This window comes from Girardinichthys multiradiatus, chromosome 14 (assembly GCF_021462225.1).
Source record: "Girardinichthys multiradiatus isolate DD_20200921_A chromosome 14, DD_fGirMul_XY1, whole genome shotgun sequence".
NCBI lineage: Eukaryota > Metazoa > Chordata > Actinopteri > Cyprinodontiformes > Goodeidae > Girardinichthys > Girardinichthys multiradiatus.
The window spans coordinates 6,336,206-6,362,579 of record NC_061807.1 but is presented as its reverse complement, the minus strand read 5'-3'; the positions used below and the strand labels follow the sequence as shown (position 1 = coordinate 6,362,579).

At 49.9% G+C, this 26,374-nt stretch overlaps 1 protein-coding gene across 7 annotated transcripts in view; it reads right to left on the bottom strand.

Moving 5' to 3' along the window:
• camta2 (calmodulin binding transcription activator 2) overlaps positions 1-26,374 on the bottom strand; it is a 42,077-nt gene that overhangs the window by 6,315 nt on the left and 9,388 nt on the right. For 6 of the 7 annotated variants that reach the window (XR_007041348.1, XM_047385564.1, XM_047385568.1 and 3 more), the window contains 9 exons: positions 25,199-26,105; positions 24,498-25,112; positions 16,886-17,012; positions 15,649-15,783; positions 3,789-3,949; positions 1,130-1,305; positions 977-1,055; positions 656-902; positions 352-588 (listed from right to left, as the gene is read on the bottom strand). Coding sequence is in view for 6 of the 7 variants with exons in the window: in XM_047385564.1 (XP_047241520.1) it covers positions 352-588; positions 656-902; positions 977-1,055; positions 1,130-1,305; positions 3,789-3,949; positions 15,649-15,783; positions 16,886-17,012; positions 24,498-25,112; positions 25,199-26,105 (2,684 nt within the window). In the remaining variant the exon portion in view is untranslated. The remainder of the gene's footprint in view (positions 1-351; positions 589-655; positions 903-976; positions 1,056-1,129; positions 1,306-3,788; positions 3,950-15,648; positions 15,784-16,885; positions 17,013-24,497; positions 25,113-25,198; positions 26,106-26,374) is intronic. The other variant, XM_047385566.1, reaches the window with a different exon arrangement.

Below are 26,374 nucleotides of genomic sequence, written 5' to 3'. Positions count from 1 at the left end.
GTAAATGTTGATCAGGGCTCTGTTTCACTGACTAACCTCAGTGTCAGGGTCTTCAAATGCTGAATGCCTTTGAATAAAACTTATAAAGACAAAGTCTGGATTTTCTCTTGTTATGAGTCAACTTCTACCCACTTTGATAAGAAAATTCCACAACAGACCAAACCTGGTTTGGTCAAAAACACCTGTCAGACAGGTGAGACATGAACCAATGAGGAGTCGTTCCTCCAACACCTAAATGTGCTCTACACACGAGGACAGACCAGTGTTTCACTCTCCCTGAGGAGGAGAGAAATCATCCCAGACTGGGAGACTGAGATAAAGTTCAACATGACAGCTATGCAGTGACGTTACCTGGCTTACCTGCGCTGAAGGTCGGGTTAGGCTCCTCCCTCCACATGGACACTGAAGGAGGGGTGGAGACAGGGAAGGAGGACGGAGAGAGAGGAGACACAGGCAGTGAGGAGGAGGAGAGTGATGATGGTGATGAGGGGGAGGTGTCCATGGGGGCGGGGCCACTGGAGTAGGCGGAGCTGGGAGAAGGAGAGGAGGGGTCGCTGGGTGAGGGGAGACTGCTGGAGGAGCTGAGACCTAGAGGAAGGAGACAGGAGACGGTTACAGCCAATCAGAGAGCAGGAGTATATTGTGTGTATGTTACCTGTATCTGTGCTGGTGGACAGAGGAGACTGCGGCGTGTCTGCTGGTGGCACGCGCACGTCCCTGGTGGTCATCTGAGTACGCTGGGTGTGCAGCTCCTCCAGTGCTGCGGCGAGCCGCGTGTGGCCCCGGGAGCGGGCGACCGCCAGCGGCAGGCGGCCCAACGAGTCGGGGATCCCCAGAGCCAGACTGTTCCAGCTGTACAGAAGCTCTGCTGCCCTCTGGTGGCCCAGCGCACACGCCCACATCTGAAACACAGTTACACCGACGGTAACCACGGCAACAACCCGATGGCATCCAGGCGAGTCAGGTATGTGTTTACCAGCGCCGTGCAGGAGAAGTGGTCGACGTTCAGAGGGTCAACTTCCTGCTCCAGGTCCAAACTGTCGCGGTTCAGCGTCCTACAGACAACGAGCAGCAATGTGAGGAGAGCAACCATCATCAGCTGAGACCATCAGGGTGGTCCAGTGTTTACCTCCAGTGGATCAGGACGTGGAGCAGGTGTGTGTATCCCTGTGCAGCAGCCAGGTGGAGCAGAGTCATCCCACGGTGGCGAACTGAGTGATGAAGCATGTCTCCTCCTCCCCATCGGGCTCCTCTCATCATCCCCTCACACACTCCAACGATCCTCCTCTCAAACCACTGAGAGGACTGAAACAAGGAGACATGAGGTTTACTGCTGACCCGGCCTAGTTGACCTGTTCTGACCCGTTCTGGGCCTCCCAGTAAATCATTAGTTAGTTATTGTAAACCCAGTGATACATGTAGCATGTTTGCAGCTTCCAGTTTATGAAAACCCAAAATCCAGTTTATCAGAACATCTAAATGTTACAGACCAATAAAACCTTTTAACCCAGAAATATGGACCTACTGAACAGTGTGTCCAGGTTCTGTTCAGAATCGTTCAGATTCAGCCCTCAGAATTACCGCATCAGTGCGGCATGGCATGGAGATCAGCCTGTGGTTCTGCTGAGGTGTTCAGGAAGCCCAGTTTGCTTTAATAAGACCTTCAGGTCATCTGCACTGTTGGTTCTGGTGTCCTCTTGACAGAACTCCATAGATTCTGTGTGGGGTTCAGGTCAAGCTCAGTACCAGCTTAGTCATTGGACCATCTTTTGGTACCTTTGGCTGTGTGGACCGGTACCAAGTCCAGCTGGAAAATGAAATCCGTATCTGTTGGAATAATTGAATATAGATTTATCTTATAGTTTCTCCTATTTATTATCTTGACTATTTGATTATATAACTTTTCATGATGTATGTGTGAGAAAGGATGTGTGAGTTTGTCTGCAGGATAATAAATGGAGCTGAACTAGCAGAGAAGGAAGCAGTCCAGTTGAGGAGGTCATAAAGATGAAGGAGGTCATAAAGATGAAGGAGGTCATAAAGATGAAGGAGGTCATAAAGATGAAGGAGGTCATAAAGATGAAGGAGGTCATAAAGATGAAGGAGGTCATAAAGATGAAGGAGGTCATAAAGATGAAAGCACAACTGACCCTACCAGTTGGAGGAGACTGTGGGAAATGTGTTGTTAATGTATAAAGCTGTTTATGACCTGTTTACGATGCAGTTGTTGTTTTCCCCCATCCTTTAGAGAACAATGTTTTATGTAAACTAGGGACCCCCGAAAGACAATAAAAAGAGGAGGCGGACAGATAGGCTTCAGAGCGGTGCGAGATCTGTAACTGAGCATATCTTGACTGTCTCTCCTCGCAAAGCGAGTAAAAGAAACTAATACTTTGTCTCTCTTTTCTTTTTGTGTTGTTATAAATATTGTTAAGTTGGTTAAACCTGACAGTATCTCCATGCAGCTCGTCAGCTGAAGGAAGCATGAAGTGTTCTAAAATGTTCTGGTAGATGGCTGCATTGACTGTCTACTTCAGAAAGCCCAGTGGACCAGAACCAGCAGATGACATGGTACCCCAAACATCACTGACTGTGGAAACTTCACTCTGGACCTCAAGCAACATGGATTCTGGTCCTTTCCACTCTTCCTCCAAACTCTAGGACCTTGATCCCCAAATGAAAGGCAGATGTTACTTTCTTCACAGACATCTGGACCGTCGATGTTTGATTCAGAACCACGCGTGTCAGAACCATGGCTGACTAAAGAGACATTGGACCTTACATGTCCCTGCGGGCGCACCGGATCCTGGCGACCACCCCGGATCCCTGCGGGCGCACCGTTAAACAGAAAGGTGCTGGATGTTGAACTTTCCCAGTCAGAATTCCCACTTCAGAAAACATTCCTGCTGTATTTCCAACAACAAGGAGAAAACTTGCTTCTGTTTTAAGGTTTTCTTTTGCAGCCCGGTTTGGCGATCCAACTTTACTGGATCAGAATTTAAAAGGTCCTGTTGACCAAGTGCTGAGTTTAGAGTCTTGTACACCCAACAGGTGGAGTGGATAACCAGGAACATCAGAAATGATGATTCACACCACCTTTCTGGGAAATTTCTCCACATCTCGTTAGAGATGCTGGTAGATCCATGGTTCTCACACTGTGGTACCAGTACCAGTCCTTCTGGTCCAATCCATTTACCTCTAATCCAGTAATAACATCTAACCAACAGGTTAATCACCAGTAGCAGCAGAAGCTACCAGAGATGCATGGCTGGTTCTGCATGAGATGGCTACAGACCCACAGGAACATGTTCACCATGTGCTGAGAAGACATAGATGGAGAGGAGCGTAAACACCTTGATGTTCACCTGGACAACAGACTGGTGAGAAGATCCAACAATGAAGCCATCTACAAGAAGGATCAGAGCAGACTGTACTTCTTGAGGAAGCTTAGGACCTTCAGTGTTTGCAGCAAGATGCTGCAGATCTTCTATAAGTCTGTTGTGGAGAGTCTGATCTCTTCTACCATCATCTGCTGGGGAAGCAGCATCAGAACCACAGACTTAAAAAAGCTGTGGTTCTGTTTAAAAGATTCTGGACCGTCTGGTGAGAGCTGCAGTACTCAGAAGTAATAAAACTGAAGCAGCAGGAACCGATCAGAACGATCCTGAGGAGCATCTACAGGTTCTGCAGCAGCAGCAGTAACTGTTTTGGGTCAGGTCCAGTCTCAGTCAGAACCTCCTCAGAACGATCCTGAGGAGCATCTACAGGACTTCTCACAGCTGCCTCACCTGGTCGTGGTCCTCAGATAGAGGAGGAGGGGGTGTGGCCAACTGGTTCCGGTTCTGCTGCTGTTGATGAGGGTGATGGTTGCGGTCTCGTGCTGCCATCTCTGCCATCCTCCGCTCCATCTGCTCCAGCCGCTCCAGGATGGACATCCTGAACTGATTATCTGCAGGTGAAGAGAAAAGGTGTGACAGAGGCTCCGCCCCCTGCAGCTCAGGAAGATCAGCCTCTAACCGAGGAGCTGCAGTCACTGCGTCTCCTTCAGAGCGCTGCTGAACCTGAACAGACGGATTACACCCAGGACCGTCCAAAACTCCTCCTACATTACCCACAGTGCACCAGGAACATTAGAGCTGAACCTGGCAGGAGGTCACGAGGTGATCAGAACCTGGAGACAAAGATCAGACTTCAGCCAATCAGCTGCTTGTCCATCATCCAGAATCTGTCAGCGAGGCCTCTGTCGACAGCTCTAACCAGGAGGCTGCTCCTAAATAACTGCTTAAAGAGCGCCTCACACACACACTCACTCACACACACACACTCACTCACTCACACACACACACAAACACACACACTGTGTCTCAGATGGAAACTATCTGACTGACTTCAATCGTCCAGCTGCCTGGCGCGCTGTGTTCAGGAAATAAAAGCACAGGCCAAATATAGTTCGGATCCAGTATGATCTGCAGCACACACACACCTCTACACACACACACCTCTACACACACACACCTCTACACACACACACCTCTACACACACACACCTCTACACACACACACCTCTACACACACACACAGCGTCAGGCTGCAGACTGAGTGGGCGTGCGAGGATCAGAGAGAGGCATGCTGGGACATCCACAGGAGGGGGGGAGGAGGGGTCTGAGTTGAGATTCCTGGGAGAGACGGAAACCCTAATCCAGAACAGGAAACAGAACCGTGTTCTTTCCCATCAGAATTTCTACATGAACCGCTTCCAGCTAGCTGGACCTGAGACCCAGCAGGCTGAAGGAACCTGGAGCTTGATGGGACATGGAGGAACATGGTGGAACCTGGTGGAATATGGAGGAACATGTTGGAACATGGAGGAACTTGGTGGAACATGGAGGGACATGGTGGAACCTGGTGGAACATGTAGGGACATGGTGGAACATTGAGGAACCTGGTGGAACATGGAGGGACATGGTGGATCATGGAGTAACCTGGTGGAACATGGAGGAACATGGTGGAACCTGGTGGAACATGTAAGAACATGGTGGAACCTGGAGGAAAATGGAGGAACATGGTGGAACCTGGAGGAACATGGTGGAACATGGAGGAACATGGTGGAACCTGGTGGAATATGGAGGAACATGGTGGAACATGGAGGAACTTGGTGGAACATGGAGGGACATGGAGGGACATGGTGGAACCTGGTGGAACATGGAGGAACATGGTGGAACCTGGTGGAACATGTAAGAACATGGTGGAACCTGGAGGAACATGGAGGAACATGGTGGAACCTGGAGGAACATGGAGGAACCTGGTGGAACATGGTGGGACATGGTGGAACATGGAGGGACATGGTGGAACATGGAGGAACATGGTGGAACATGGAGGAACATGGTGGAACCTGGTGGAACATGTAAGAACATGGTGGAACCTGGAGGAACATGGAGGAACATGGTGGAACCTGGAGGAACATGGAGGAACCTGGTGGAACATGGTGGAACATGGAGGGACATGGTGGAACATGGAGGAACCTGGTGGAACATGGAGGGACATGGTGGATCATGGAGGAACCTGGTGGAACATGGAGGAACATGGTGGAACCTGGTGGAACATGTAAGAACATGGTGGAACCTGGAGGAACATGGAGGAACATGGTGGAACCTGGAGGAACATGGTGGAACATGGAGGAACATGGTGGAACCTGGTGGAACATGGAGGAACATGGTGGAACATGGAGGAACTTGGTGGAACATGGAGGGACATGGAGGAACATGGTGGAACCTGGTGGAATATGGAGGAACATGGTGGAACATGGAGGAACTTGGTGGAACATGGAGGGACATGGTGGAACATGGAGGAACCTGGTGGAACATGGAGGGACATGGTGGAACCTGGTGGAACATGGAGGAACATGGTGGAACCTGGTGGAACATGTAAGAACATGGTGGAACCTGGAGGAACATGGAGGAACATGGTGGAACCTGGAGGAACATGGTGGAACCTGGAGGAACATGGTGGAACATGGAGGAACATGGTGGAACATGGAGGAACATGGTGGAACCTGGAGGAACATGGTGGAACCTGGAGGAACATGGTGGAACATGTAGGAACATGGTGCAACCTGGTGGAACATGAAGGAACATGGTGGAACTTGGTGGAACATGGTGGAACCTGGTGGAACATGGTGGAACCTGGATGAACATGGTGGAACATGGTGGAACCTGGAGGAACAGGGAGGAACATGGTGGAACATGGAGGAACATGTTGGAACATGGAGGAACTTGGTGGAACATGGAGGGACATGGTGGGACCTGGTGGAACATGGAGGGACATGGTGGAACATTGAGGAACCTGGTGGAACATGGAGGGACATGGTGGATCATGGAGTAACCTGGTGGAACATGGAGGAACATGGTGGAACCTGGTGGAACATGTAAGAACATGGTGGAACATGGAGGAACTTGGTGGAACCTGGTGGAATATGGAGGAACATGGAGGAACTTGGTGGAACATGGAGGGACATGGTGGAACCTGGAGGAACATGGTGGAACATGGAGGAACATGGTGGAACCTGGAGGAACATGGTGGAACATGGTGGAACCTGGTGGAACATGGAGGAACATGGTGGAACCTGGAGGGACATGGAGGAACATGGTGGAACCTGGTGGAATATGGAGGAACATGGAGGAACTTGGTGGAACATGGAGGGACATGGTGGAACATGGTGGAACCTGGAGGAACATGGTGGAACATGGAGGAACATGGTGGAACCTGGAGGAACATGGTGGAACATGGTGGAACCTGGTGGAATATGGAGGAACATGGTGGAACATGGAGGAACTTGGTGGAACATGGAGGGACATGGTGGAACATGGAGGAACATGGTGGAACATGGAGGAACCTGGTGGAACATGGAGGGACATGGTGGAACCTGGTGGAACATGGAGGAACATGGTGGAACCTGGTGGAACATGTAAGAACCTGGAGGAACATGGAGGAACATGGTGGAACCTGGAGGAACCTGGAGGAACATGGTGGAACATGGTGGAACCTGGAGGAACATGGAGGAACATGGTGGAACCTGGAGGAACATGGTGGAACCTGGTGGAATATGGAGGGACATGGTGGAACATGGAGGAACCTGGTGGAACATGGAGGGACATGGTGGAACATGGAGGGACATGGTGGAACATGGAGGAACCTGGTGGAACATGGTGGAACCTGGTGGAACATGTAAGAACATGGTGAAACCTGGAGGAACATGGTGGAACCTGGAGGAACATGGTGGAACATGGTGGAACCTGGTGGAACATGTAAGAACATGGTGAAACCTGGAGGAACATGGAGGAACATGGTGGAACCTGGAGGAACATGGTGGAACATGGTGGAACCTGGTGGAATATGGAGGGACATGGTGGAACATGGAGGAACCTGGTGGAACATGGAGGGACATGGTGGAACATGGAGGGACATGGTGGAACATGGAGGAACATGGTGGAACATGGAGGAACATGGTGGAACCTGGTGGAACATGTAAGAACATGGTGAAACCTGGAGGAACATGGAGGAACATGGTGGAACCTGGAGGAACATGGAGGAACATGGAGGAACATGGAGGGACATGGTGGAACATGGAGGAACATGGTGGAACCTGGAGGAACATGGAGGAACATGGAGGGACATGGTGGATCATGGAGGAACCTGGTGGAACATGGAGGAACATGGAGGAACATGGAGGGACATGGTGGATCATGGAGGGACATGGTGGAACATGGAGGAACATGGTGGAACCTGGAGGAACATGGAGGAACATGGAGGAACATGGAGGAACATGGAGGAACATGGAGGAACATGGAGGAACATGGTGGAACATGGTGGAACCTGGAGGAACATGGAGGAACATGGTGGAACATGGAGGAACATGGTGGAACCTGGAGGAACATGGAGGAACATGGAGGAACATGGAGGAACATGGAGGGACATGGTGGAACATGGAGGAACATGGTGGAACCTGGAGGAACATGGAGGAACATGGAGGGACATGGTGGATCATGGAGGAACCTGGTGGAACATGGAGGAACATGGTGGAACCTGGTGGAACATGTAAGAACATGGTGGAACATGGAGGAACATGGAGGAACTTGGTGGAACATGGAGGGACATGGAGGAACATGGTGGAACCTGGTGGAATATGGAGGAACATGGTGGAACATGGAGGAACTTGGTGGAACATGGTGGAACATGGAGGAACCTGGTGGAACATGGAGGGACATGGTGGAACCTGGTGGAACATGGTGGAACCTGGTGGAACATGTAAGAACATGGTGGAACCTGGTGGAACATGGAGGGACATGGTGGAACCTGGTGGAACATGGTGGAACCTGGTGGAACATGTAAGAACATGGTGGAACCTGGAGGAACATGGAGGAACATGGTGGAACCTGGAGGAACATGGTGGAACCTGGAGGAACATGGTGGAACATGGAGGAACATGGTGGAACCTGGAGGAACATGGTGGAACATGTAGGAACATGGTGCAACCTGGTGGAACATGAAGGAACATGGTGGAACCTGGAGGAACATGGAGGAACCTGATGGAACATGGTGGAACCAGGAGGAACATGGAGGAACCAGGTGGAACATAGTGGAACCTGGTGGAACATGGAGGAAAATGATGGAACCTGCAGGAACATGGTGGAACGTGGTAAAACCTGTTGGAACATGGAGGAACATGGTGGAACCTGGTGGAACATGGAGGAACATGGTGGAACCTGGAGGAACATGGTGGAACATGGAGGAACATGGAGGAACATGGAGGAACATGGTGGAACCTGGAGGAACATGGAGGAACATGGAGGGACATGGTGGATCATGGAGGAACCTGGTGGAACCTGGTGGAACATGTAAGAACATGGTGGAACATGGAGGAACATGGTGGAACCTGGTGGAACATGGAGGGACATGGTGGAACCTGGTGGAACATGGAGGAACATGGTGGAACCTGGTGGAACATGTAAGAACCTGGAGGAACATGGAGGAACATGGTGGAACCTGGAGGAACCTGGAGGAACATGGTGGAACATGGTGGAACCTGGAGGAACATGGAGGAACATGGTGGAACCTGGAGGAACATGGTGGAACCTGGTGGAATATGGAGGGACATGGTGGAACATGGAGGAACCTGGTGGAACATGGAGGGACATGGTGGAACATGGAGGGACATGGTGGAACATGGAGGAACCTGGTGGAACATGGTGGAACCTGGTGGAACATGTAAGAACATGGTGAAACCTGGAGGAACATGGTGGAACCTGGAGGAACATGGTGGAACATGGTGGAACCTGGTGGAACATGTAAGAACATGGTGAAACCTGGAGGAACATGGAGGAACATGGTGGAACCTGGAGGAACATGGTGGAACATGGTGGAACCTGGTGGAATATGGAGGGACATGGTGGAACATGGAGGAACCTGGTGGAACATGGAGGGACATGGTGGAACATGGAGGGACATGGTGGAACATGGAGGAACATGGTGGAACATGGAGGAACATGGTGGAACCTGGTGGAACATGTAAGAACATGGTGAAACCTGGAGGAACATGGAGGAACATGGTGGAACCTGGAGGAACATGGAGGAACATGGAGGAACATGGAGGGACATGGTGGAACATGGAGGAACATGGTGGAACATGGAGGAACATGGAGGAACATGGTGGAACCTGGAGGAACATGGAGGAACATGGAGGGACATGGTGGATCATGGAGGAACCTGGTGGAACATGGAGGAACATGGTGGAACCTGGTGGAACATGTAAGAACATGGTGGAACATGGAGGAACATGGAGGAACATGGTGGAACCTGGAGGAACATGGTGGAACATGGAGGAACATGGTGGAACCTGGTGGAATATGGAGGAACATGGTGGAACATGGAGGAACTTGGTGGAACATGGAGGGACATGGAGGAACATGGTGGAACCTGGTGGAATATGGAGGAACATGGTGGAACATGGAGGAACTTGGTGGAACATGGTGGAACATGGAGGAACCTGGTGGAACATGGAGGGACATGGTGGAACCTGGTGGAACATGGTGGAACCTGGTGGAACATGTAAGAACATGGTGGAACCTGGAGGAACATGGAGGAACATGGTGGAACCTGGAGGAACATGGTGGAACCTGGAGGAACATGGTGGAACATGGAGGAACATGGTGGAACCTGGAGGAACATGGTGGAACCTGGAGGAACATGGTGGAACCTGATGGAACATGGTGGAACCAGGAGGAACATGGAGGAACCAGGTGGAACATAGTGGAACCTGGTGGAACATGGAGGAACATGATGGAACCTGCAGGAACATGGTGGAACGTGGTAAAACCTGTTGGAACATGGAGGAACATGGTGGAACCTGGTGGAACATGGAGGAACATGGTGGAACCTGGAGGAACATGGTGGAACATGGAGGAACATGGAGGAACATGGAGGAACATGGTGGAACCTGGAGGAACATGGAGGAACATGGAGGGACATGGTGGATCATGGAGGAACCTGGTGGAACCTGGTGGAACATGTAAGAACATGGTGGAACATGGAGGAACATGGTGGAACCTGGAGGAACATGGTGGAACATGGAGGAACATGGTGGAACCTGGTGGAATATGGAGGAACATGGTGGAACATGGAGGAACTTGGTGGAACATGGAGGAACATGGTGGAACCTGGAGGAACATGGTGGAACCTGGAGGAACATGGTGGAACATGGAGGAACATGGTGGAACCTGGAGGAACATGGTGGAACCTGGAGGAACATGGTGGAACATGTAGGAACATGGTGCAACCTGGTGGAACATGAAGGAACATGGTGGAACTTGGTAGAACATGGTGGAACATGGAGGAACATGGTGGAACCTGGTGGAACCTGGAGGAACATGGTGGAACCTGGTGGAACATGGAGGAACATGGTGGAACATGGAAAAACATGGTGGAATATGGAGGAACATGGTGGAACATGGAGGAACATGGTGGAACATGGAGGAACATGGAGGAACTTGGTGGAACATGGAGGGACATGGTGGAACATGGTGGAACCTGGAGGAACATGGTGGAACATGGTGGAACCTGGAGGAACATGGTGGAACATGGAGGAACATGGTGGAACCTGGTGGAATATGGAGGAACATGGTGGAACATGGAGGAACTTGGTCGAACATGGAGGGACATGGTGGAACATGGAGGGACATGGAGGAACATGGTGGAACCTGGTGGAATATGGAGGAACATGGAGGAACCTGGTGGAACATGGAGGGACATGGTGGAACCTGGTGGAACATGGAGGAACATGGTGGAACCTAGTGGAACATGTAAGAACATGGTGGAACCTGGAGGAAAATGGAGGAACATGGTGGAACCTGGAGGAACATGGAGGAACCTGATGGAACATGGTGGAACCAGGAGGAACATGGAGGAACCAGGTGGAACATAGTGGAACCTGGTGGAACATAGTGGAACCTGGTGGAACATGTTGGAACCTGGAGGAACATGGTGGAACATGATGGAACATGGAGGAACATGATGGAACCTGCAGGAACATGGTGGAACGTGGTAAAACCTGTTGGAACATGGAGGAACATGGTGGAACCTGGAGGAACATGGTGGAACATGGTGGAACCAGGAGGAACATGGAGGAACCAGGTGGAACATGGTGGAACCTGGTGGAACATGGAGGAACCTGGAGGAACATGGTGGAACATGGAGGAACATGGTGGAACCTGGAGGAACCTGTTGCAACATGGAGGAACATGGAGGAACCTGGTGGGACATGGTGGAACATGGAGGAACATGGAGGAACCTGGTGGAACCACGTGGAACATGGTGGAATGTGGTAAAACCTGTTGGAACATGGAGGAACCAGGAGGAACATGGAGGAACCAGGTGGAACATGGTGGAACATAGTGGAACCTGGTGGAACCTGGAGGAACATGGTGGAACATGGTGGAACCTGGAGGAACATGGTGGAACCTGGAGGAACATGGTGGAACCAGGAGGAACCTGTTGCAACATGGAGGAGCCTGGTGGGACATGGTGGAACCAGGAGGAACATGGAGGAACCTGGTGGAACATGGTGGAACATGGAGGAACATAGTGGAACCTGGTGGAACATGGAGGAACATGGTGGAACCTGGAGGAACATGGAGGAACATGGAGGAACATGGTGGAACCTGGAGGAACATGGTGGAACCTGGATGAATATGGTGGAACATGGAGGAACATGGAAGAACATGATGGAACCTGGAGGAACATGGTGGAACGTGGTAAAACCTGGTGGAACATGGAGGAACATGATGGAACCTGGAGGAACGTGGTAAAACCTGGTGGAACATGGTAAACTCTTCAACTGGATCCAAAGTAATACGATCATCAATCATATGCAAAGATAAGTACGAAGGAAATACTGTCTGTGTATCCGGTATTTTCATTCATGAACGGGGTAATTAAAGTATAATCATTGCATGACTTTCTCTCCGAGCCCTTGCAGACGCAAACGGTGTTCGAGAGAAGCCCCTGAAAAGACGCGGTCTCCCAGTCTGGAAGGAAGACAGCAGAGACCGCAGTGGACAGAACGAACCGCCCAGCTACAGCTCCGGAGGTCAAGTTAGTTGAAAGCTAACCCTTTTGTTCACAGAACGAACGCACCTTCTGATCATGAGAAGCTGAGGAGGTTAGCGGGAAGCTAACCCTTTGTTCACTGTGGATACCTTCTTCAAACTTCATCGTCGCTTGGACAACATTCTTCACTACGGTCAGAGGTTAGGTGTTTTGGGCAGAATAATAGACAGATTAACAGGATGAAATGATCTGAACGTTTTCATTCTGTGACGTTTGATTTTGTGAAACTCAGCTATCTTAGTGTTAGCAGGCTATCTGTAGCACACGGGCCGGTTTGTGTTCTTTGTATGTTTTAAAGTTAAGATTAACTTTATTTAACGGGTGATTTTAAACAGAACATTGCTCATAACCCGCCGTCCACGCTTATGCATTTTAACCCTTTTATTAACCCTGATATTTTAAAGGTGTGTGTTGATTCTGTTGCTAAGCTATTAGCTTCTTTGTTAGCTCAACTGCTAACCAGTAAGAACACGTGCTAGCTTCCTAAAGAGTACTTAACGGAAAGGTTGTTAGTTTTCAAGCTAGTAAATAATAGTCCTTGAACATCATTTACTAAATCTGATAACTAAGTAAACACCATTAAGCCCCATTTCTCCAGAAAGATTTGGCTCTTTTCCAAAATACTCAATAATATTTCTTCAAATTTTATTTTAATAAATAAAGGCAGCTAATTAAACCGTTGAGAATTAGTCATCCAGAAGGTTGGTTTTATTCAGCAGATCATTATTTAAAACATTATTTTAGTCAGTCATTTTCTACCACTTATTCCATAGTTGGTCACGGGGAAGCTGGTGCCTATCTCCAGCAGTCTATGGGCGAGAGGCGGGGTACACCCTGGACAGGTCACCAGTCCATCGCAGGGCAACACACAAACAACCACACACACTCATTCATACACCTAAGGGCAATTTAGAGTGACCAATGAACCTAGCAGGCATGTCTTTGGACTGTGGGAGGAAGCCAGAGTACCCGGTGAGACCCAACGCATGCACGGGAGAACATGAAAACTCCATGCAGAAAGATCCCCGGCCGGGAATCAAACCCAGGACCTTCTTGCTGCAAGGCAACAGAGCTACCAACTGCGCCACCGTGCAGCCCTACATTATTTTATTAAAATAATATTTTATCTGATATTACATTGTGAATGGTTGTCTAAAGGTATGATGATTATTTTCTAAGTTAGTTCCAAGACTAACTTAACTTCATTTCCAGATTCTTCAAGATAATCCTTGGTTCTCAAACATAAACATTGCATGGTAATGTTGCATCACTCTTTTTGGTCATAATTATCAATCATCTTTAATCAACTTGTTTATATTGTACATAGTCCATTAGTCTTCATTATTCTTTCATTCTGCTTGGTAGTTTAGTTGGATTGTTTTAGCAAAGTAAAGAGTTTGTTGATTGAAATATGTTGGACTTTGAGTTGACTTATTTTTGTTAATAAATTCTTGTATTTTAATAAATTGTGTGAATGTATTCCATATATGTGCAGAGTTTATGCTGTTCAATAATGTCAGAGCTCGTCTCACACCTTTCTATTTTGTCCTGATACCATCGCCTTACTGGGCTGGTATTCACAGGACAACCCTTAACAGACTGAAATATTATTTGATTAAATATTAATATTAAATAATATTCTCAGATTAATAGTCACAACAATGGGTACTTGACCCAATCATAGATCTAGAACCAAGCCATCACCAACACTGGTTTAGGTGTTGTTACAGATCTGGATCACAAGTCCAGACAGGTCTACAGGTCCTCCTTACCCAGGACCACCGGGACCAATACAGAACCTGCAACCGTTCCTGGATCAGTTCTGACTAACCAGAATCTACTGAGAGAACATTACAACAGCGCCTCCTGCAGAAGAGAAGCAGCGAGGAGAGACGCTGCTTTCTGGATGCTGAAGCTCCAGAGTTTACCTGAAGAAGTTAACATTTTTGGTTTTATGAGGAAGTTCTTGTCTCCTCCATGGCAAACAGGAGGACCGGGACTTTACAGACCAGAACCACGGACTTCAGACCTTGGTGAAGTTAGTTTTATGTTGGAAGTTGGATCTTCGTGCTCCATGGATTCAGCAGGTCTTCTTCCCGTTTGGTCCGATGCAGACAGTCTGATTAGAGGCAGCTGCTCTCTGCCTGCTGCCTCCTCCTTCAGACGCTGGTTCTCTGGAGGACCGTCAGTAAATGTCAGAACCAAACCCGCTGTTTCATGCTGGTTTTGTTTGTGTGTTTTGGACGAAATGTTTGTGTGTCTGAACAGCTGATTTTTTTAATGTGTGATCAGCTGGTTTAGGATGTTATTAACTGCAGCGCCCCCTACCTGCAGGTCATTCAGAAACAGATGTGTCATTTTTCTTTTCTTTCATCCTTCATGCTGGTTTATGATTAAATAGTAAAATTATATTTGGGTTTGACCCGCTCCGGCCACTGTGGTCCATAATAGTAGTCGCTCCTGAGTTTCATTACCTTCTCTCTGCTCTACTTCTTGGAATATCTTCTCATGTTTTCTCCTCACACAGCCAATCAGTGAACAGCAGTATGTTTCACTTAATATGTGGTCCAGACTCAGCCCCGGTCGGACCTCCTCAGGAGCAGGGACTAGAAAACTAGGTACCGGTATGGAAAAAACAGTAATAAATAATCGGAAGGCACCCACTTTGCCACTTAGCATATGTATTTAGGGCCGAGGACCGGGCGGTTCCAGCGCCACGTGCAGCTGGGCCCAGTTGACCTCAGACTGGATGGATGAAGGCTACATGAGGTGACGTGTCTATGCACGGTTTCTACGTCTCAATTTCTCCCCACCAACAACTTTTAGTATGAAAGCTGAATGCTCTTCTATCCATGAGACTCCTGGTGTTAACATGCACCCTGTCTCCATCTAATCCAGAAACCCCTGGGTTCTAGCAGAACATCTTCAGAACATCCTGCCTCATCCCTCAGGAGAAGGACAATGGTGAGAAGAAGAACTGGGACTGACCGTCCAATGAGAGCCAGTCGAGCTGGGAGCTTGGCAGAGAGCTGGCGTTCCTCGCTCTGTACTCAAACAGAACTGATGAGGAGACAGAACCTCCGGACTCCAGAACCTGCAGACACACCAGACCGGCCTGGTGGGCTGAAACACAGGAGAGAGACAGTCCATCAGAAAAACATTCAATACACAACATCTGCAGAAGGTTCTCTGTCATCTTCTCTTCTGATGATGTTTCATATTCAACCTGCAGCAGCCTAACATCACTAAATTCTACGGTTCTGATGTATGACCCGGAACCTCAGTCTGGGTCCCACACAGCAGATATGAGCTGAATGACCTAGAGCACACAGGACGACCAAAAGTGCTGCACATCTCCATGAGGTCTCCTCAGACAGAGCCAGCCAGACAACTAGTCATCTTCAAGGTTCTGATCCAACAGAACACCACCGTCCATCAAGAACAACAGGGTCCTCTGAAACACTGCTCAGAGCAAAAACATGAAGAAAGAAGAAAAACGGGTTCCGTCAAAAGATAAGAACCTTTCCAGTGAAGCTAAGGTTCTCCTTAACATGAAAACCCGGTTCTGTTTGCAGAGATAGACACCAAAGAGGTGACATTATAGGAAAACCCGATTAAGGTGAGTCCAGCTGAAAACACTAGAAGAACCAAAGATACGAGTCAGAACCTGTTCTGGAACAACTAAAAGATCTCCATCTATGGTGATATCAGACTCAACTGAACAAGAAACAATGAAAGGACGTCCTAAAGACCACAGGTCAGATTGGGGTCCAGTTTGGAGTTTCTGAGAGCTCCTTTAAGCTGATCCGAGGTGATCCTGTTAGGTCCGTTTCTCGACTGGGTCCATCTCCCTGGAACCGGATGCTTACTAGGTTTCTTTCTCAGGCTGTTGAAACTTTTATTCAATTATTTATCATTTCTAAATCAGTCTTTGACTGAACCAGTTGGAGGTTTTAAGTCCGAGTTCTTTCTGGGTTTGGATCAGCAGAGATATTTCTCGAGTTCAGGCCAGGTTGGGAATCGTTACTAGACTCGCTGCATTTCTCGATCTGATCAATAGGATGGACGGGCTGCAGCTTCTACCCGTCACCTCAACTTTAGATTCTCATGATTTATTGAGTTTATCTGAACCCAGTACATGTAGAACCTGTCACCGACCCGTTTGAATAAAACCCGGTCCCACGGAGCCCCTGGTCATCTCCACACAGACAGAGACGGGTTGTACCTGGACAGTAGCAGCGCAGAACTCCAGGCTGGATCAGGGATGCAGGGACGGAGCTCTGATCAAACACACAGGAGTACCGACCCGACGGCTCGTTCCACGGCCCGGTGATAAGAACCTTCACACCACCCTGCAGAGAGAAGGGCAGAGCTGCAGCTGACAGGGATCTGCAGGTGAACAAGACAGGTTAATGATACCGGAACCAGTCAGATAACTGGTAACGACACCGGAACCAGCCAGATAACTGGTAACGACACCGGAACCAGCCAGATAACTGGTAACGACACCGGAACCAGTCAGATAACTGGTAACGACACCGGAACCAGCCAGATAACTGGTAACGACACCGGAACCAACCAGATAACTGGTAACGACACCGGAACCAGCAAGATAACTGGTAACGACACCGGAACCAGTCAGATAACTGGTAACGACACCGGAACCAGCCAGATAACTGGTAACGACACCGGAACCAGTCAGATAACTGGTAACGACACCGGAACCAGCCAGATAACTGGTAACGACACCGGAACCAGCCAGATAACTGGTAACGACACCGGAACCAGTCAGATAACTGGTAACGACACCGGAACCAGCCAGATAACTGGTAACGACACCGGAACCAGTCAGATAACTGGTAACGACACCGGAACCAGTCAGATAACTGGTAACGACACCGGAACCAGTCAGATAACTGGTAACGACACCGGAACCAGCCAGATAACTGGTAACGACACCGGAACCAGTCAGATAACTGGTAACGACACCGGAACCAGCCAGATAACTGGTAACGACACCGGAACCAGCCAGATAACTGGTAACGACACCGGAACCAGCAAGATAACTGGTAACGACACCGGAACCAGTCAGATAACTGGTAACGACACCGGAACCAGTCAGATAACTGGTAACGACACCGGAACCAGCCAGATAACTGGTAACGACACCGGAACCAGCCAGATAACTGGTAACGACACCGGAACCAGTCAGATAACTGGTAACGACACCGGAACCAGTCAGATAACTGGTAACGACACCGGAACCAGTCAGATAACTGGTAACGACACCGGAACCAGTCAGATAACTGGTAACGACACGACACCAGTCAGATAACTGGTAACGACACCGGAACCAGTCAGATAACTGGTAACGACACCGGAACCAGTCAGATAACTGGTAACGACACGACACCAGAACCAGTCAGATAACTGGTAACGACACCGGAACCAGCCAGATAACTGGTAACGACACCGGAACCAGCCAGATAACTGGTAACGACACCGGAACCAGCAAGATAACTGGTAACGACACCGGAACCAGTCAGATAACTGGTAACGACACCGGAACCAGCCAGATAACTGGTAACGACACCGGAACCAGTCAGATAACTGGTAACGACACCGGAACCAGCCAGATAACTGGTAACGACACCGGAACCAGCCAGATAACTGGTAACGACACCAGAACCAGTCAGATAACTGGTAACGACACCGGAACCAGCCAGATAACTGGTAACGACACCGGAACCAGTCAGATAACTGGTAACGACACCGGAACCAGTCAGATAACTGGTAACGACACCGGAACCAGTCAGATAACTGGTAACGACACCGGAACCAGCCAGATAACTGGTAACGACACCGGAACCAGTCAGATAACTGGTAACGACACCGGAACCAGCCAGATAACTGGTAACGACACCGGAACCAGCCAGATAACTGGTAACGACACCGGAACCAGCAAGATAACTGGTAACGACACCGGAACCAGTCAGATAACTGGTAACGACACCGGAACCAGTCAGATAACTGGTAACGACACCGGAACCAGCCAGATAACTGGTAACGACACCGGAACCAGCCAGATAACTGGTAACGACACCGGAACCAGTCAGATAACTGGTAACGACACCGGAACCAGTCAGATAACTGGTAACGACACCGGAACCAGTCAGATAACTGGTAACGACACCGGAACCAGTCAGATAACTGGTAACGACACGACACCAGTCAGATAACTGGTAACGACACCGGAACCAGTCAGATAACTGGTAACGACACCGGAACCAGTCAGATAACTGGTAACGACACGACACCAGAACCAGTCAGATAACTGGTAACGACACCGGAACCAGTCAGATAACTAGTAACGACACCGGAACCAGTCAGATAACTGGTAACGACACCAGAACCAGTCAGATAACTGGTAACGACACCAGAACCAGTCAGATAACTGGTAACAACACCAGAACCAGTCAGATAACTGGTAACGACACCGGAACCAGTCAGATAACTGGTAACGACACCGGAACCAGTCAGATAACTAGTAACGACACCGGAACCAGTCAGATAACTGGTAACGACACCGGAACCAGCCAGATAACTGGTAACGACACCGGAACCAGTCAGATAACTGGTAACGACACCGGAACCAGCCAGATAACTGGTAACGACACCGGAACCAGTCAGATAACTGGTAACGACACCGGAACCAGCCAGATAACTGGTAACGACACCGGAACCAGTCAGATAACTGGTAACGACACCGGAACCAGCCAGATAACTGGTAACGACACCGGAACCAGCCAGATAACTGGTAACGACACCGGAACCAGCAAGATAACTGGTAACGACACCGGAACCAGTCAGATAACTGGTAACGACACCGGAACCAGTCAGATAACTGGTAACGACACCGGAACCAGCCAGATAACTGGTAACGACACCGGAACCAGCCAGATAACTGGTAACGACACCGGAACCAGTCAGATAACTGGTAACGACACGACACCAGTCAGATAACTGGTAACGACACCGGAACCAGTCAGATAACTGGTAACGACACCGGAACCAGTCAGATAACTGGTAACGACACGACACCAGAACCAGTCAGATAACTGGTAACGACACCGGAACCAGTCAGATAACTAGTAACGACACCGGAACCAGTCAGATAACTGGTAACGACACCAGAACCAGTCAGATAACTGGTAACGACACCGGAACCAGTCAGATAACTAGTAACGACACCGGAACCAGTCAGATAACTGGTAACGACACCGGAACCAGCCAGATAACTGGTAACGACACCGGAACCAGCCAGATAACTGGTAACGACACCGGAACCAGCAAGATAACTGGTAACGACACCGGAACCAGTCAGATAACTGGTAACGACACCGGAACCAGCCAGATAACTGGTAACGACACCGGAACCAGTCAGATAACTGGTAACGACACCGGAACCAGCCAGATAACTGGTAACGACACCGGAACCAGCCAGATAACTGGTAACGACACCAGAACCAGTCAGATAACTGGTAACGACACCGGAACCAGCCAGATAACTGGTAACGACACCGGAACCAGTCAGATAACTGGTAACGACACCGGAACCAGTCAGATAACTGGTAACGACACCGGAACCAGTCAGATAACTGGTAACGACACCGGAACCAGCCAGATAACTGGTAACGACACCGGAACCAGTCAGATAACTGGTAACGACACCGGAACCAGCCAGATAACTGGTAACGACACCGGAACCAGCCAGATAACTGGTAACGACACCGGAACCAGCAAGATAACTGGTAACGACACCGGAACCAGTCAGATAACTGGTAACGACACCGGAACCAGTCAGATAACTGGTAACGACACCGGAACCAGCCAGATAACTGGTAACGACACCGGAACCAGCCAGATAACTGGTAACGACACCGGAACCAGTCAGATAACTGGTAACGACACCGGAACCAGTCAGATAACTGGTAACGACACCGGAACCAGTCAGATAACTGGTAACGACACCGGAACCAGTCAGATAACTGGTAACGACACGACACCAGTCAGATAACTGGTAACGACACCGGAACCAGTCAGATAACTGGTAACGACACCGGAACCAGTCAGATAACTGGTAACGACACGACACCAGAACCAGTCAGATAACTGGTAACGACACCGGAACCAGTCAGATAACTAGTAACGACACCGGAACCAGTCAGATAACTGGTAACGACACCAGAACCAGTCAGATAACTGGTAACGACACGACACCAGAACCAGTCAGATAACTGGTAACGACACCGGAACCAGTCAGATAACTAGTAACGACACCGGAACCAGTCAGATAACTGGTAACGACACCAGAACCAGTCAGATAACTGGTAACGACACCAGAACCAGTCAGATAACTGGTAACAACACCAGAACCAGTCAGATAACTGGTAACGACACCGGAACCAGTCAGATAACTGGTAACGACACCGGAACCAGTCAGATAACTGGTAACGACACGACACCAGAACCAGTCAGATAACTGGTAACGACACCGGAACCAGTCAGATAACTAGTAACGACACCGGAACCAGTCAGATAACTGGTAACGACACCGGAACCAGTCAGATAACTGGTAACGACACCGGAACCAGTCAGATAACTGGTAACGACACCGGAACCAGTCAGATAACTGGTAACGACACAGGAACCAGCCAGATAACTGGTAACGACCGGAACCAGTCAGATAACTGGTAACGACACCGGAACCAGTCAAATAACTGGTAACGACACCAGAACCAGTCAGATAACTGGTAAGGACACCAGAACCAGCCAGATAACTGGTAACGACACCGGAACCAGTCAGATAACTGGTAACGACACCGGAACCAGTCAGATAACTGGTAACGACACCAAAACCAGTCAGATAACTGGTAACGACACCAGAACCAGTCAGATAACTGGTAACGACACCAGAACCAGTCAGATAACTGGTAAGGACACCGGAACCAGTCAGATAACTGGTAACGACCGGAACCAGTCAGATAACTGGTAACGACACCGGAACCAGTCAGATAACTGGTAACGACACCAGAACCAGTCAGATAACTGGTAACGACACCAGAACCAGTCAGATAACTGGTAACGACACCAGAACCAGTCAGATAACTGGTAACGACACCAGAACCAGTCAGATAACTGGTAACGACACCAGAACCAGTCAGATAACTGGTAACGACACCAGAACCAGTCAGATAACTGGTAACGACACCAGAACCAGTCAGATAACTGGTAACGACACCAGAACCAGTCAGATAACTGGTAACGACACCAGAACCAGTCAGATAACTGGTAAGGACACCGGAACCAGTCAGATAACTGGTAACGACCGGAACCAGTCAGATAACTGGTAACGACACCGGAACCAGTCAGATAACTGGTAACGACACCAGAACCAGTCAGATAACTGGTAACGACACCAGAACCAGTCAGATAACTGGTAACGACACCAGAACCAGTCAGATAACTGGTAACGACACCAGAACCAGTCAGATAACTGGTAACGACACCAGAACCAGTCAGATAACTGGTAACGACACCAGAACCAGTCAGATAACTGGTAACGACACCAGAACCAGTCAGATAACTGGTAACGATACCAGAACCAGTCAGATAACTGGTAAGGACACCGGAACCAGCCAGATAACTGGTAACGACACCAGAACCAGTCAGATAACTGGTAACGACACCAGAACCAGTCAGATAACTGGTAACGACACCAGAACCAGTCAGATAACTGGTAACGACACCGGAACCAGTCAGATAACTGGTAACGACACCAGAACCAGTCAGATAACTGGTAACGACACCAGAACCAGTCAGATAACTGGTAACGACACCAGAACCAGTCAGATAACTGGTAACGACACCAGAACCAGTCAGATAACTGGTAACGATACCAGAACCAGTCAGATAACTGGTAATGAATCACATCTACTGGGCTCCAAATAACGGAGCAGCTTGGTTCTTGTCTCTTTTCAACCCGTCTGAGGTTAACATGAATGTGACCCATTAACTGCAGGACAACAGAATCTTTAGCTGATGTGGCGTCGCGGTGCTGCTTGAAGAACCCAGCCATTTCCAAAGGTTCTGAAGAGATGATCTGCGGTGCTGCAGCTCTGAATAAAACCCAGACTAGAGAGCTGCTGACCTACAGGTCAGGGTTCCCCACATTGATGGTTCTGACAGAAACCAACATCAGTTAAACACAACGTGATCAGAACCTGCTGATGATATAAGGAAAACAATACCATCGCCATGGCGACAGATATGCCAATGAGGCTGCATGTTCTGACCATCAGGGTTGTCACTGTTGGCCCGGCCCGTCAGTGCTTCATGGAGATTAAAAGTCCAGAGAGATGGAGGAATTATTTATACTCCAGCAGATGGTGCCAGACTAGGGGGGCCCAGTTCATGGCCCTGTCCGGCCCACATCAGGTCCCAGCAGACGTTCATGCTTGCCGGACCCGATGTCTCTGTGCCTCTTAAAACCAGACAGGATGATTTACTGACAGAAGCGGTCCAGTTAACAGGTTCCATGAATATCCAGCAGCCTACTGGGCTCAGCCCAAAGTTGCCCGGTTCTGGAAGGACTGGATTTAAACTGAACTCATTGTCTGTGGATCGGTGCGTCTCAGAGGCAGCAGCAGCACCGCACACAGAGGGCAGGTAAGGTTGCTGCTGCACCGCTGTGTGTCCAGCTCTATCAGAACCATAGAAGAGACAGAACCTCCAACACAGAGAGAACCCAGCGTGATCCGGAGGACGTAGATGATCTGTGACTATAGTCAGAGAGGAGTTTATCCTGGGTTGATGGTTCTGTTAAACATCCGTTCCTGGGCTGAACTCAGGAGGTAGCAGGTATGATCAGCACACCCATCTGCTCTGATGCATGCGGTCCAGGAGGACCAGAGACCCAACTCAGAGGCTGCGGGACCAGCAGAACTGGAGGAGAACCACCAAGGAGCGTCTTTAGCCATGGAAGACTTCCACTCCTAACTGGATCCTCCTGTAGGCTCAGTGACAACCACAGCTGGCCCAGTTTAGTGAACACATCCCCTCTGCTCTGCTGCTTGAAGCATGCAGGAGAGAAATACACTGCCTGGTCCTGGTCCAGTTGCTGATGTGTTTCCTGCTATTCTGGTCCTGCTCTTCTGGACCATTACAGTTCATCATCTCTGTTCACAGCAGCAGGTCAATCATCTCAACCTCCAAGCTGACCAAATGACTCCTCTCTGTTGTTGTGGGACACCGGGCGCTTGTCATGCTGGAGGTCGAGTCTGAAGTTGTTCTGGGAGCAGATGGTTAATGTTTGCGGTCCGGATGGACCCAGTGAGGCACAGACTGCTTCACCTTAAACCCACTAGCGTTAGCCCTAAAGGGCAAAGCGTAGGTTCTCTACTGTAACCCCAGATTCTACATTAGCTGAAAAGTTCGCCTTTTAAAGAGGGGAGAGGAGGAAGGAGGGTTCTGGGCTAAAGTCCTAATGTTTCAAGGTTCTTAAGTTACCACCAACATTACCCTGTGACAAAATTAAGTATGTGCACCTGAATTCAAGTCCAAGAAAACGCAACACTCCCACAGCCCCCCACCTCTAAAAATAATCCGGTGCCGCTGGAGATAAGAGATTCAGAAACATGAACATCTGTCAGACTGGTTTATGCACAACCACAGTTAGATGTTCTAGGATGACCATCTATATGAGACCACCCCAACCAGTAATAGTAAAGGATCTACTGAGCAGCCAGTCACCATCAGATGTTGATCTGAGATCTCACCTCTGGGTACGACCACTCTGGGGAGAAGTCAGTGATGGAGGCCAGGCGCGTGGAAGAGGCGGCAGGCACCGGGTCAGGAAAGGGGAGGAAAGAGGAGGAGGGTGAGGGCTGCGGCGGCACCACGTAGCGGACTCCGGTGGGGAACACGGCCGCACTCATTGCAGTGGTTGGTGTAGGTGCAGGAAGGGGCGGAGCCACAGTGGGACTGGACTCTTCAGTGATGAGGTCAGAGATGAGGTCGGGGAACTGGCTATCAAAGGAAATATCAAGCTCCTCCCCTCTGTGCTCCCCAGGCTCCGCCTCCTCCGGTGACTGAGTTTCCATACAGGTTTCCACAGAGTCGTAGCGCTGCCTTCTGTCCTCCTTCACCTGCAACGGGACCGTTGCTAAGAAAGCGGTGTCCATAGCAACAGCTCTTGGATCAGAGCTAGCGAAGGATGGCACGTCAGCTTTGGAAGTGAACACTGATGGCTGTAGCAGCCCCAGGTGCTGATGGGAAATCTCAGCTGGGGGCGGAGCTTCAGTCGACTGGGATGGTTTCTGGCAAACCAGGAGGGAGGCGGAGCTGCCGTCTGTGTGTTGCCTAGGAGACAAGCTGGAAGGGGCGTGGTTTGTCTGAATGAGAGGAATTTTAGAGAGACAAGATAAGTGGAAGGATACGGCCTCAGGAAGTAGTCCTACAGGTTTATGACCAGACTCACCTGAAGCAGAACCAGCTTGGTGGGTGGTCCACTGCCTTCATCATCATCAGTCTGCTCCGTCACCTCCTCTTCATCAGACCTAGACTCCTCCCTTACTGCATCTGATTCCCCCAGAGCTCCAAGCTCCAGGCAGAGGGGCAGGATGGGTGGGGCCACAGAGGAGGTGGGAGACAGGGAGAGGGTGAGTGAGGAGGGGTGGCCAGATGAAGGAGGGGAAGCAGAGGTGGAGGGGGAGGAGAGGGAGGAAGGGGGAGAAACAGAGGATGGAGGGGTAGAGGTTGTGGGGGAGAGGGAGAGACTGAGGGAAGGGTGAGAGAGGGGGGAGCAGGTACTGAGGATGCAGGTGGGAGGGGACCCTCCGTATGTCTGTCCCTGTTTTGGGGAGTTAAGGAAAGAGTCAGGGTCAAAGGCTGGGGGCAGGGATGGGGGAGGTGGGGGTGGAGATGGGGAGGGAGACGGAGGTGTGGTAGCTGCAGGAGGAGAAGACTGAAGGGAGGTATTGGATGAGGAGGGGGTCAGGAAGAGACCCCCGATGACGGGGGAGGGAAGAAGGGTGAGGGAGAGGGTGGCCTGTAAGGGGGCCGGGGGAGTGGGTGAGGCAGAGGAGGAAGGAGGAGAGGGGGAGGCAGGCTTTCCAGCAGGGGGAGGGACGGTGGGTGAGAGCAGCAATGATCCATAGCTCCTCCTCTGCCCTGCCTCCTCAGGTTGAGCCCCACCACCTCCTCCTCCTCCTCCCTGGCCCCCTCCTCTTCCTCCTGGGATGGTGGCAGTTGTCGCCATGACGATCACAGCGTTCTGAGGCAGTGCCACGGCAGCCAGGTTACTGTGGCCGTCCCTGTAGAAACCGTTACCATGGTTACTCACGGTGATGGTGGCCCTGTGTGCCGGAGGAGGTGAAGAAGCTGAACTGTGGAGCAGAGGGGGGGATTAGACAGGTTCTGCTGGTTCTGGTTACATTAGACTTCATCAAAATAAGTTTTCACACCATCCCTGAATGGTTTAGCTTAAATAAATGAAATATCTATCGCTGCTGCATCAACCTTCCAGACCACTCAGGTCTTCTGGTTCCAAACAAGGAGAAACATCATTCGGTTCTTCTGCTCCACTTATCTAGAACTTCCAGGAATCTGTAGAGGTGCTGAATCCCACAGTTCTTTTAGGTCAACGTTAAAACCC